General features: G+C 28.8%; 1 protein-coding gene across 6 annotated transcripts in view; it reads right to left on the reverse strand.

Moving 5' to 3' along the window:
- Positions 1-12,191, reverse strand: part of LOC101237519 (voltage-dependent L-type calcium channel subunit alpha-1D) — a 194,449-nt gene extending 182,258 nt beyond the window's left edge. For 5 of the 6 annotated variants that reach the window (XR_010639593.1, XM_065801179.1, XM_065801180.1 and 2 more), the window contains exons 1-2: positions 11,748-12,191; positions 11,415-11,554 (exon numbers count right to left, since the gene is read on the reverse strand). Coding sequence is in view for 5 of the 6 variants with exons in the window: in XM_065801179.1 (XP_065657251.1) it covers positions 11,415-11,554; positions 11,748-12,008 (401 nt within the window). In the remaining variant the exon portion in view is untranslated. The remainder of the gene's footprint in view (positions 1-11,414; positions 11,555-11,747) is intronic. The other variant, XM_065801182.1, reaches the window with a different exon arrangement.
- Positions 12,192-13,809: the final 1,618 nt, after the last annotated feature.

Below are 13,809 nucleotides of genomic sequence, written 5' to 3' on the forward strand. Positions count from 1 at the left end.
TTTTTGGATTTTTCATAAATATAAATTAGTTATGTATTCATTGACAGACTTCAAATTTTACGTTTAAATTACTTAGTGCTCAGTTTTTATGACCATGTAAAGAATATTCCCCCACCCCCCTCTCAGATTAAGGAGGCCACAAACTTTACATGGTCATAAAAACTGAACACTATATAATTTAAAATAAAATTTGAAATCTGTTGATCAACACATAACTAGTTTATATATATGAAAAAATAAATAATTCAACTCATTGCTCTCACGTTTAGGGGAGGGGAGGAGGGGTTAGGATTTTAGGATTTTTCGTTCTCATTCTCCTATCACAGTAATTTTTTTTGTGAAGAATTTTTTTGTATTCATATGAACGTAAAAAAATTTGGAATATTCTTTTTGTTTCAAAGTTGGTTTTTTCAAACATTAAAAAACCTTCCAACGCCACTGTATATATATATACACTTTAGCAGACGTGTTATCATAGTGTTATGAACACTTTTAACATAATATTATTATTAGCACTTATTAATTATATTATAGTTATTAATTATATTATGTTATAGTTGCATAATGTAAAATATAAAATTCTTTAAAAAACAAAGTTGCAATTAGCCCCGGTTTTCCCTAAGAAGAAAAAACTAAACTAGAAAGTTCAACGTGAAAGTATATTAGTAAAACTAAACTAGTAAAGATTTTTGAACAAGTTGAAACCAAGATAGCAAGTAACCACAATTTCAGCTGGAAGTTTATAAGAAGCTAACAATGGAATTAAGGAACAAAAAAATGGTTTACAGAAGACTTAATAAACTGAGTAAAAAAAAAAAACAAACATGAAGATTGGAGAGATTTTCAAAGCATTGTTTAATCAAAAACTAAATGATTTAAAGTTTTTGGTCGTGAAGGAAAAGTTAAAGTAAAGGATGTAACTAAAGAGTCGTTCTAACTACATTTACATTGCTTTTATCTTAATATATATATATATATATATATATATATATATATATATATATATATATATATATATATATATTTTTATTTTTTTTTATTTTTTTATTTTGTAGTTATTTTAGGTGTTCCCAGAAGTCCTTACGGTCTTATCACAGAGCACCGCGGGAGAGCATTTAACAGGAAGTTCACGCCTCCTTTCGTACCAATGTCGCTTGTTGGGCTAGAGCTGGCGTCGAACCTAGGACTTCTGGGTTCTGAGCAAGAACTCTAACCACTGCGCAACGGCAGCTCAAATATTTATTCAATTGGATACTTGTTCTTGCTTATAACACTGTTGTCATATTTGTTCTTGTATATAACTCTGTCTAATATATATATATATATATTAAATATATATATATATATATATATATATATATATATATATATATATATATATATATATATATATATATATATATATATATATATATATATATATATATATATATATATATATATATATATATATATATATATATTAGACAGAGTTATATACAAGAACAAATATGACAACAGTGTTATAAGCAAGAACAAGTATCCAATTGAATAAATATGACAGCAGCGTAGTTTACAAGAATAAATAACCACTTATATAAATAATACAACAGTGTTATATACAAGAACATCTAAAAGATAAGGAAATGAAGAGAATAGAAACACAAGTATAAAAATGATGACTACGACAAATAGAAGACAACTTACACCAAAGTTAACCTCGAATTGGACTGGGTATGTGGTGTTCGTGAAAAGTTACTTGTGAAAAATAAGTACGTTAGAGCCGTTTTCTAGAGTGGTTTAAATACCAATAGAGCAATTATTATTATTTGAATAAATTTTGAAGTTATTAGTTTTAAACCTAATATAAACGTCCAAAAAACGTTTAAAAAACGTAGCAAGCCTATTGGAAAGACTTATCATCAATTGTACTCAATTTTTCTTGCATTTTTTAATACATATGATCACACTGAGACCATACCTATCAGAAAATTTTGCAGTGAATAATTTTTTTTAGTGATTAACTTTTATTTTTCAGTGATTTTCAGTTTTACTGCAGTTGACTTCTTTTTTTTGTCTTTTTTTTCATAGTTTATCAGTATTGCGCCGCATTCAAACATGCTTGGAAACTTGAAAAACTGTGATTTTGGAAAAATTCCTGAAAAATAAATAAAAGCTTCCTTTTACTATTTTATAACCAATAGGGTAACCTGAGGCAAAGCGAGACACCAGGGCAAAGTGTGACATTTAGGTTTGTACAGAACATTTAGTTTGACATTAGGTTTGTACAGACATTTGGTTTTGGACATTGTACAGACATTAGGTTTGGTTGGACATTGTACAGACATTAGGTTGGTACAGACATTTAGTTTGTACAGACATTTAGCTTTGTACAGAATTTTTTTGAAATGATACAGTAATTTTGTTTTCTTATATTAAAAATTTCATGCTTTATTTCATGTTTTAAAGTAGTTTCTATCATTTTTTTCTTATTATATGACATAGAAAAGGGGGTTTGAAGCTCGGGTGTTGCGTCAATTTGATTAAAAAATCAAAATTAATTTTTTTTTCTTTTGTGGAAAAAATCCATGTGCGCTGCCATTTTTTACCACAGAACAAACATAATATTGAGTTTGTAATCATTTATTTGTTATCTTTCGGCTGCAATTCTACTTTTTATGTCAGATTATATTGTTTCAAAAATATTTAAGAGATGTAACTTCACATTAACGGGATTTACGGGGAACGTGCGAAAACCCTAGTTACTGAAAAAGATCGTCAAAGTAAACGTTTCGGATAGCAAGTTTATAAACTTTATAAATCGTCAAAGTAAACGTTTACGATTGCAACTTTATAAACATGCTGTCATTATTTTATGAAAGAATTTTTTGTAAAAGTAAAACATAATTTTATTAGAAACTTTAAATATATATAACAACTTTTTTGTCATTTAGTGACCAAAATTTTTTAAATGAGAAACTACAAGAGAAAAACTAATCAAGCTAACTGGAACCAAGATGACATGAAAAATGCTACTACAGCAGTAAAGTTGAAGCAGATGTTTTTAAGAAAAACTTAAGTGTGCCAAAAGAATTACTACATCAGCGTGTTAAAAAAGTTTCACTTGAAAGTAGTTTACATACTAATTTACTTGGAGGATTTAGAAAAGTGCTTTCTGATAACCAAGAACAAGATCTAAATTAGTATATTAAAGATATGGACAATTTACTTTATGGTCTCTCAATGGATATTAGGTTGATAGTATTTGAGTTCTGCAAAAAAAATTTAATTCCAAACCCATTTAACAAAGATAGTAAATTAGCAGCATAAGACTTTGTACAAGTCTTTTTAAAACGTCATCCTGCTTTATCACTAATGAAAACAGAAGCAATTTCTATAAACAGAGTATTTGGTTTGAACGAAGATAATATTAAAATTTGTTTTAGTAATTTAGAGTATTTGTTAGATAAATATCACTTTGAGCCACCTCAATTTTTTAATTGTGATGAGTCTATTTTGTCATGTGTTTCTAAGCTATTAAAAGTTATCTCATCTACAGGAAAACGGTGTGTTTCATCATTGACAAGTGAGGAAAGAGAAGTCACTACAGCAGTTTTATGTGCATGTAATTCTGTTGGTCATTATGTACCACCCATGATGATATTTAAGCGCAAAACACAAGAAACTATTACTCACAGATAATGCTCCATTTGCAGCTATTCAAGGATGCTCAGAAAATTGCTGTGTTAATACTGATTTCTTTCTTTCTATATATACAACATTATGTTAAATATGTACGATGCACCTTGATCAACAAAGTTTTACTTATATTTGACAGTCATTCTTCTGATACCAAAAGCTTAAAACTCATAGACTATGTTCATAACAATGGATTGTTTTTGCTATTGTTTACACCACACACAACTCATAAACTTCATCCATTAAACCATTGGATTTTATAAGTCTTTGAAAACCTTTTTTAATCAAGCATGTTTGGATGCGAAACCATTCAGGAAGACAAATACAAACAGAAAATCTTGGAGAAATTTTTAATGAAGCATATATAAGAGCTGCTAATATGGAAAATGCTACTTCAAGTTTTAGAGCAACTGGAACTGTCCCATTTAATCGGAATTTGTTCGTAAATGAATATCCAAGGACATCTTTGAATGATAATAATAATTAAATCAGGTTATCCATACCTAATAAAATTCACTATGAACACGATAACAAAAAAGAAAGTGAAATTTTACAGCAGTCAGAGTTGACTACATTAGAATTAATGTGTCATGATAAATTAAAGCCAATTGAAAGCTTTTCAGAGCCCTCTTTTACTTCATCAAGTTCTTTGAAGACTATTTCAAATTCCAAAACTTTATCCTCTAAAAAAATTAGCTGAAAAATCTCAGATTATAACTAGTTCTAGGTTCTATAGATAGATTTTATCGTGCATTAGATAAAGGTGGAAAGGTTAAAGCCATCGCTCTTGACATTTCCAAAGCTTTTGATAAAGTTTAACATGCTGGTCTTCTCCACAGGCTTTCTTCTTATGGTGTATTTGGCAACATCTTTAAGATTATTGAATTCTTCCTTTCCAATCGTAGTATAAAAGCTGTCCTTGATGGACAGCACTCTTCTTCTTATTCTGTAACTTCAGGGGTTCCTCAAGGTTCTATCCTTGGCCCTATAGTCTTTTTAATTAAAATTAACGATCTTCCAGATATTCTCACATCTAAGGTGACATTGCTTGCTGATGATACTACCATTTATTCTTGTCGTGATAAGAAACCAACACTCTCTGATTACTCGGAGGGGATATTTGAGCTTGAAAATGATCTCACTTCTGCTACACCATGGGGCTCACAGTGGCTGGTGAACTTTAACTTAGATAAAACTCAATTTTTTTCAGCCAATCGTTATCGCAATAATTTAGATCTTCCTATATTTATGAACGGTGATGTACTTGATGAGTCATCTACTCGTCATCTTCTAGGATTAACTCTTACTTCCAATCTTTCTTGGAAACCATATATCAAATCAGTTGCAAAATTAGCATCTGCCAAGGTTGCATCTCTTTATCGAGCTCGTCACTTTCTTACTTCGGATTCTATTCTCTATTTCTATAAATCCCAAATCCAGCCTTGTATGGAATACTGTTGCCATATCTGGGGTGGATCTTCTAATGATGCCCTTTCTCTTTTAGACAAGGTGCAAAAACGCATTGTAAACATAGTTGGACCGGCTCTTGCAGCCAACCTCCAACCATTATCACATCGTCGTAATGTTGCTTCTCTTTCTCTTTTCTACAAATACTTTAATGGGCACTGCTATAAAGACCTAGCGTCCATGAATTTTAGTTGTGCCATCAACTAAAATTCATTCTCGTGTTACTCGTCATTCAATTAAGTCTCATCCTTTTTCTGTGACTGTTCCTAAGTGCTCCAAAAACGCTTATTTGTCTAGTTTTTTTCCTCGAACATCACAGCTCTTTGGAATTCGCTTCCTTCATCATGCTTTCCTGATTCATATAATTTGCAATTCTTTAAGTCGTCCATCAATCGTTATCTTGCACTACAATCTCCATCTTTTCTATTTCAGTAACTTCCAATATTAATTAGTGGCTGCTTGCTGTCCTGTCGGAAGCAAAGATGTTTAAAAAACAAAAAAAAAAGCTCTCCATATAATTTCTCCATAAAATTTTACTTGAAAAGAACAATGAGAAAAAACAATAGGAAAGAAAACAAAAAAACAAGAAAAAAAAACTTTTTGGAAAAGAACAAAAAAAAAAGAATATCACAATAAATTAAACAAAAAAATACAAAAAAAGAACAAAAAGAAAAGAAAATTAAAGAAATGCTTGATTAAAAAAGATGCAAACAATGAAGAGGAATGGTTTTATCCAGCTTGTCAAAGGAAATGGTGCAATGGTACCCAAATTGACTGGATAGCTTGTTGTGTATATACTGTTTGAGTACATGAAGATTTTTATGTTAATAGATTTTATTCAAATTTTTTAACTAACATGAAACTTTACATATGCATTTTTTTATTGATATTATTTTTTTAATTCCTATCATATTTTTTGATTTGTAGATCTGTTCAAATCTACAAATATTTAAATATTTGACAAACATGAGAATTTGTGTTCAGTATTTTTTCAATTTATATTTAAATATTTGACAAACATGAGAATTTGTGTTCAGTATTTTTTCAATTTATATTTAAATACTTGACAAACATGAGACTTTGTGTTCAGTATTTTTTCAATTAATATTTAAATATTTGACAAACATGAGACTTTGTGTTCAGTATTTTTTCAATTAATATTTAAATATTTGACAAACATAAGACTTTGTGTTCAGTATTTTTTCAATTTATATTTAAATATTTGACAAACATGAGAATTTGTGTTCAGTATTTTTTCAATTCATATTTAAATATTTTACAAACATGAGAATTTGTGTTCAGTATTTTTTCAATTAATATTTAAATACTTGACAAACATAAGACTTTGTGTTCAGTATTTTTTCAATTAATATTGTATTTTACTTCCTATTGCGTTTTTTTTGTTTTTTTGTTTTATAATATTTGTTTTTTAACCAAGCAAATTTGTTAATATATTTATATATTTTGAGTTGCATTAGAGAAATTACATTATAAAATGATACCTTTGTGTTTTTATTTGCAATCTTATATTTGATCAGATCGAATTTATCAAAAGTCTGCTTTAATTTTATTAAAAATTATATTTTTGCTTAGTGTTTTTTTCAAATGAAATCTGTTACTTTGCTCCAGGTTATGGGGAAAGTGAGACAGAGTAGTTGTTGGCAGTTTAAATTTAATTAAGTACCAATGCAACAACCTATTACCACAAATATTTAAGAGATCATTAGACACAAAATGTGCTAGTGGCACATTATGTGTCTAATTTCTTGTTGTGAAACGTAATTCTTCTCATGTCATGAACATTCTCCTTGAAAGTGTCTTGCTTTGCCCCAGGTTACCCTAGTTTGACTTGGAATATTTTTAATTTAATGCGGTCCAGCGTTAGCTTTTACTCATTAGATAAAGGCACAAAATTTTTTTGACGTCATTTTCTTAGAAATGTTAATTTTTGACAAACCATAATATTAATCAAAGAAAAAGAATTCAATTTGTAACAAAGTAGATAAAAAATAATAATTATTATTAAAAATAAAAAAAAATATGTCAAAACATGTGGATTATATTTCAGCCTCTAAACGTTTTTTTTTTTTTAACATTTTTACTTCTAACAAGGCTGCAAGCAATCACTATTAAAGTTGGAAGTTACTAGAAAAGAAAATATGGAGCTTTTAGAGCAAGAAAATGACTAACAAAGACGGAAAAGGTTGCAAATTATATGAATCAGTAAAACAAGATGATATAGAATTGTCAAAAAGAGAAAGAGAAACAACATTACAACAATGTAATAATGGTTGGAGTTTGGCTGCAAGAGCAGGTCTAAATATATTTACAATGCGTTTTTTCATTTTGTTCAAAAGAAAAAGGGCGTCATTGGATGATCCGCTCAAGATATGGCAACAGTATTCCATACAAGGATGGATTTGAAATTTATAGAGATAAAAAATAGAACCCTGAGTAAGAATGTGGCGAGCACGATAAAGAAATGCACGATAAAGCTGATGCTAACTTTGCAATAAATTTGATTCAGACAAGAAAGGTATATGTAGCCCACATGTAACCATAGTGCTTATAAGTGGAATATAAGTGTAAAACTATATTCTAGATGATTATAGGTATATAAACTGATGATTGGTGTGGCCCACATGCGGAACACGTAATGCAGTCAACATAATCATTCCACCTAATGCGGTATACTCTTTAAATAAATGCATACAAAAATAGATGTGGTTATCATATGGGCCATTCATATAAAACACATTATCTTGCTGCATAAGACCACATTTTAAATTTAAAAATAATACTATTTTATTCTATTTTTAGTGAAATTTGAGTTGTTGATATACAACATAAATTTAAGCGGTATTTTAATGACAATTTTTGAGGCTTGTTATCTATCATAAATTTTTCCAAATATCTTAGTTTATTTAGAGAGAAAAAATCATCTTAGCACAATCGCTTAAAAGAAGTGGAAAAATATTTTGAAATAAAATAAAATGGCTAGCAATGAAAGTGAATTATTAATGTTATTGACATTTTTTCTCTGACTTTGTTTATATTATCAATTTCATATATTTGATATTGTATTTATATATATCTTTAACAGACATATAAATATATATATATATAAAAATATATACCTATGAATATAAATATTATGTATAAATATTATATAAATAAATATATATATATATATATATATATATATATATATATATATAAATTATATATATATATATATATTATATATATATATATATATATATATATATATATATACATATATATATATATATATATATGTGTGTATATATATGAATATAAGGGTATTTGCTGACCTTACTTTTTTAAATTCCAAGAGTTTTATATAATGTGCATAAATAGTTTATATTGTATATAAATTTTACAGTATAAAGAATGTTTTATATTGTTCACTTCCTGAATAAAAATACTGTGGAGTATGTTCCAAAGGAATGGTTGAATGGAAACAACGAGTGTATGTGGTCAAAATGTAGCATTACTTCATTGAGAGGAATGCGTTGAAAGAGACAGAATCTCAATCAAAATTGGGAAAGATACAAAATACGAATTTTATTAACTGCAGGTAAAAATTTACCTGCAGTTGGTAAACGCGGAGAAGTTTAGAGGAAATATTGCCGAATACAATATTGTAGTCATTTCGAGAGTTTTTGCCACCCCCTCACATTGCTCACATCAAAAATTCTACTCACACCCTGACACCAATCACACATTCTATTGAATACAGATTGATCTCCATTGAAAACCTATTTAAAGGTGAGAAATCTGTTCAAATACATATATTAGTTTATCTCTCTTTTTAATACTTTGAATTATTTATATTTGATTAGATTTAGTAAAATCTGTAACTTCTACAAGAAATAAAGCATCTGTAGAACGTATGCCAGTTGGTCATACTGGTGAAAGTTTGTTTAAGAAAGCGAGTAACGTAGAAGAGTTAGATGTCATGTTGTTGCAATGTCAGGATGATAAAATGGCCTCACTGTTAGTAAGTTTTACTTAAGTACTAATAAAATTTTAACAAAATGTTGTCGTAACTTTTAAGTAAAACTTCCGTCTTCTTTAATTGAAATTCAATTAAAAATTTATAGAAAAATTTAAAAATTAAATTATAAATATTATATATATTCATTATATAAATAGTTACTAATAAATTATATAATTATATTTATTAGTAATTATATATATGTATGTATATATTCGTAATTATATATATGTACGTAAATATATAGTTTGCGGCCGTGGCGCAGTGGTTAGAGCGCTTGCTATATAACAGGAGATCGAGGTTCGAAACGAGCTTTGGATATATTTTCGCGTCACGGTAAGGAAGGAGGCGTGAACTTCCTGGTTAAATGCACTTCCGCAGGGCATTGCGACAAGACCGTTAGGTCTTCTTGGGACACCTAAATAATAAAACAAAACAAAAAAGTTTTGTGTTTTTAGTATGGTTTAATTACTTTTGATTTATAATACAGTTTAAATGTAACTCAACTATTATAAATAGTTCGGTTTTCCGAAAAAAAACATAACATTCCGAAAAATACATATCGGACATAATACGAAACATCTTGAATGTCTTCATGACTGATGAACTACAGATGAATTGTTTTCGCTCTGGGAAACGGTCAAACAAATATTCTATTGAGGCGTTTGTTAGTTTTATTGTAAGCTATTAGTATATAGTAGCCATTAGATTAGAGTACGTCATTTTTTAACGTTCATACATTATTTTATATTAATAAAATTTACACTATTCCTTAATACATGAACTTTTTCTTTGTATCAACTAAATAATAAATAATAATAAACTATTTTTAGTTGCTGTTTGAAGGCATTGCGAAACTGCTACAGACAAAGATGTTAACAAAACCATCACCGCTTCACTACATAACTCAGCAGATTGTGGTGGTAGACGTATGCATTGAGAGAAGAGCGAATAAGAAAATTTAATGAAATGTTCTTGTATAATTATGTGTTTGTGAATAAAGTTTTAAAGAAAGTATATTATTTTGCACTTAAAGCTCACACACTGAAATAAACACACAAAAAGAGAACGAAAGCCGCACTATACTTTTACAGGAAAATTTAACATATATATATGTGTGTGTGCGTGTGTGTGTGTGTGTGTGTGTGTGTGTGTGTGTGTGTGTGTGTGTGTGTGTGTGTGTGTGTCACCATAATGACTTTTTTATATAGGTTTTTTTCCCACCGTGTCCACATTAAATTTTCAATGATAATCAAACGTGGGCTGAACCAACGCCATCCCAATAAAGAGGAGTGGTACATATATGGCTAACTTATGCTTCTCACTCGTGGCCCATATGAAACTCACGCACAAAAAAAGTGTGGCGTTCGCTCTTATTTAGCGTGGTTTTAATAGTTTAAACATTATAGCCACATATGGGCCGCACCAACACCATCCCATAAAAGAGAGTGGTAAATATATGGTTAACATGCAATTGCCATATATGGCTTACATTAAAATTTTTTGTCGTGATGGTTTCCAAGAAAAATCGGAAATAAGAGTTAATCATGGAAGATGAAAGGTAGGTGACTCATTGAGTACATTACCGTTCATAAATATAGAAAGATCTAGATTGTCGTACTAACGATTTGCTGATAAAAATTGAGTTTTAACTGAGTTAAAGTTCATCAGCCACTGAGAGCCCCATGTTGTAATGAAGTGCATGTGCAGAACTGAGATCCTTTTCAAGCTCAAATGCCCCCTCCAAGCAATCAGAGAGTGTTGACTTATCAAGACAAAAGCTTTAGAAATGTCGAGAGCGATACCATTATTTTCAACCTTTGTAATCATTTCATGTATTGTAGAAATAACCGCAGTTGATTGAAAAGCTTTGTTCTTGTTTTTATTCTCGTAATAAAAAAAAGATTTTGGCTGTTAGAATACTTAAAGAACTTTTTAAACTTTTGCTTTCCTTAACTATCGCGTATCTAAGTAGATACGCGATAGTTGAGGAGTGCATGAAATAGAAAATTAGTCATAAAAAATAATATTGTATAAATGGTCAAACAAGTTCAAATTTAAATAAAGAAAACAAAATTTCATTAATATAAAATGGCCCTCCACAGAGCATAACTGTAAATGCTATATATTGACAACAACAGCAACATCATCATTAACGACAACAATAATAACCAAAAAAGCAACTCGAAAAAAATAGAAACACAAAAGTGTATGTCTATGTTTATAAAGAAAAGGTGATTAAACTTACCCTGTAGCAATAATCATTATATCTAGGATATTCCACGGATTACGAAGATAAGAATATTTATGCATGAATAAACCTTGAGAAATTATCTTCAAAAACGCTTCCAAACAGAATATTCCCAAAATATAAACATCGATATGGTCCTAAAAGCATAAGCAATTATATGTTTACTTTTATTAAAACATGATAACTTTTGCCAATTTGTTAAAGTGTTTCTTTTGAGTCGAAAGGTTTATGACAACCATTAAAGCGATACCAGAATACTCTTTTATTAAACTCTGTAAAAAAACATTAAGTTTTATTGAGCAATTTTAAAAACGTTTAAAAATTACTCACTAGTGTTTTATCGATTGCATTTCTATCGGAATTTGGTTGCGGTGTGTTAAGCGCCATTACAACGCAATTAAGTAGTGTTGTAAAAATGATCAGAAACTCAAATGGCTTTGACTTGAGAACTGCAACGCACAACATTCGAAATCGGTTTGTTGGAGTTAAAAAACATAAATGATTTTTTGGGTAAAGATTTTCATTTCCAAATGTAACAGGTTCTTCATCAATTTTGCTGTTTTTTATATCAATTTGAAGAGAGCTATCCATTGGTATTTAAATTTTTTTGTAGCGGTTGATTGAAAATTAGTTAAAAAAATTCAAAATTTTTTTACTTAAATTGTGCTTCAAAAAGTTAACAAAGTGTTAGAAAGTCTTTAATATTTGAAATATCAAGTACACGTATCACGCCTTCATAAAATAATGCATTAAAACTCAAATAAGTTTTTAAACAAGGATTATTATATTTTGTTTTCGATTGTAATTGTGATAGCTAAATTTTTCAAATGTCGCGTTACACATTCAAATCCCAATTAGCAACTTCACGTAAATCATTCATCAAATTTGTATTATTTCTTAAAGCGTTGGTAACAAATGTTTAAAATGTTTCATTTAGTAAGTTATTCTTTTAATATTTTCAGCGCACAAATGATTTCAATTTGCTTTTTGAATCAATTAATTGTATTTTAAAATAATATTTTTGTTTAGTTCATTAAGTTGCATATAAATGAATACAGTAAAAAAATAGTTAATATTTAATGAGCCTGTAAAATGAAATTATAAAATAGTTTTTTTGATTAAACTACAAAACGTTAAATTGTATATGAAAGTTTGACTTACTTTAAAACTGTTCTAATTATCTAGCCACATTAAATTATTGATGTTAAGAAAATTTGAGAATTATCGATATGAATTGATTTAAAAACTCTATTTTAAAAATTTTAAGTTGATAAAGCTTGTTAAAAGTAATTTTACAATTTTTCATTACATTAACTTAACAAATAATTTTAATAGAAAACTTTATACGTTAATTATCAGAAAAAGAAATAACATCATTGCATATAAGTACATTAAAGGTCTTGTATACGCCATCACCTGGGATTAGTATAGAAAGCAGAGTTGTTAACAAGGCCAAATATTGCAAGTTCAAGGCCAAGGTCAAGGCCTCATGCTCCAACGCCAAGACCAAGGCCACATGTTCCAAGGCCAAGAGTTTCAAAGCCAAGAACAAGGTAAAAGACACATCCAAGTATTTCACGGGGTTAGACTTAAATTTCGAGCTGCAAACAACAAATATGCTTGTTTCAAAATAAAATCAAAGTTATGCGCATATATTGTCAATAAGAAAATATATTAGAAAATGGATATATATATATTAAAGCCAAAAACAAAAATACGTAAGGATTTGAAAATACAGTATATTAATATTATTTTTTACCATTAAATATAAGTTGTCACATGAACTATTATAGCCTACAAGTCTTTATTGCATTAAAGTTAAGAAACATCAAAGTTTCAAGCAAAAAATTAGACATACGAGCTTTATGAGGGCGCATTATTATTCCTCACTGGAAAAAATACATTCAACAGGAGCTGACGTAGCTGAGACACAGAAAAACTTATCATGATTCTGATTTTTGAATACTTTTTCATTGTGCACAGTTTTTCTCACGAGAGCTCTTTTTGAATAAAATCTGGTGAATTTATTAGTTCAAGTGAGCTGCTGAGCCGGGTTGAAGATCTGTGGCTGTAAATCATTATTTTTTATATAGTTTGCAAAAAGGCATATTTTTTTGAAGAAGACTATTTTCAATATTTTTCAGAGGTTTCTGGTGTAGTTTGAGCAAAGCTTTGCCAATTCTGTGTAAAGAAGAACTGAAAAGAAATATTTTAAAGAATGAAAGTTCAAAATTACTTGGTTTGCAATTTTTATTATCAGAAATAACATCTAATTTATTTTCTTGTGTTTGTAATCACTATTTACTATGCACTGCACAGCAAAAAAAAGTCTTAAAACAAGAAAAAAAAGACTTGTCCGCCACGTAAGCATCTTTTTTCTTGTTTTAAGAAT

This window comes from Hydra vulgaris, chromosome 07 (assembly GCF_038396675.1).
Source record: "Hydra vulgaris chromosome 07, alternate assembly HydraT2T_AEP".
In the NCBI taxonomy this organism is placed as follows: domain Eukaryota; kingdom Metazoa; phylum Cnidaria; class Hydrozoa; order Anthoathecata; family Hydridae; genus Hydra; species Hydra vulgaris.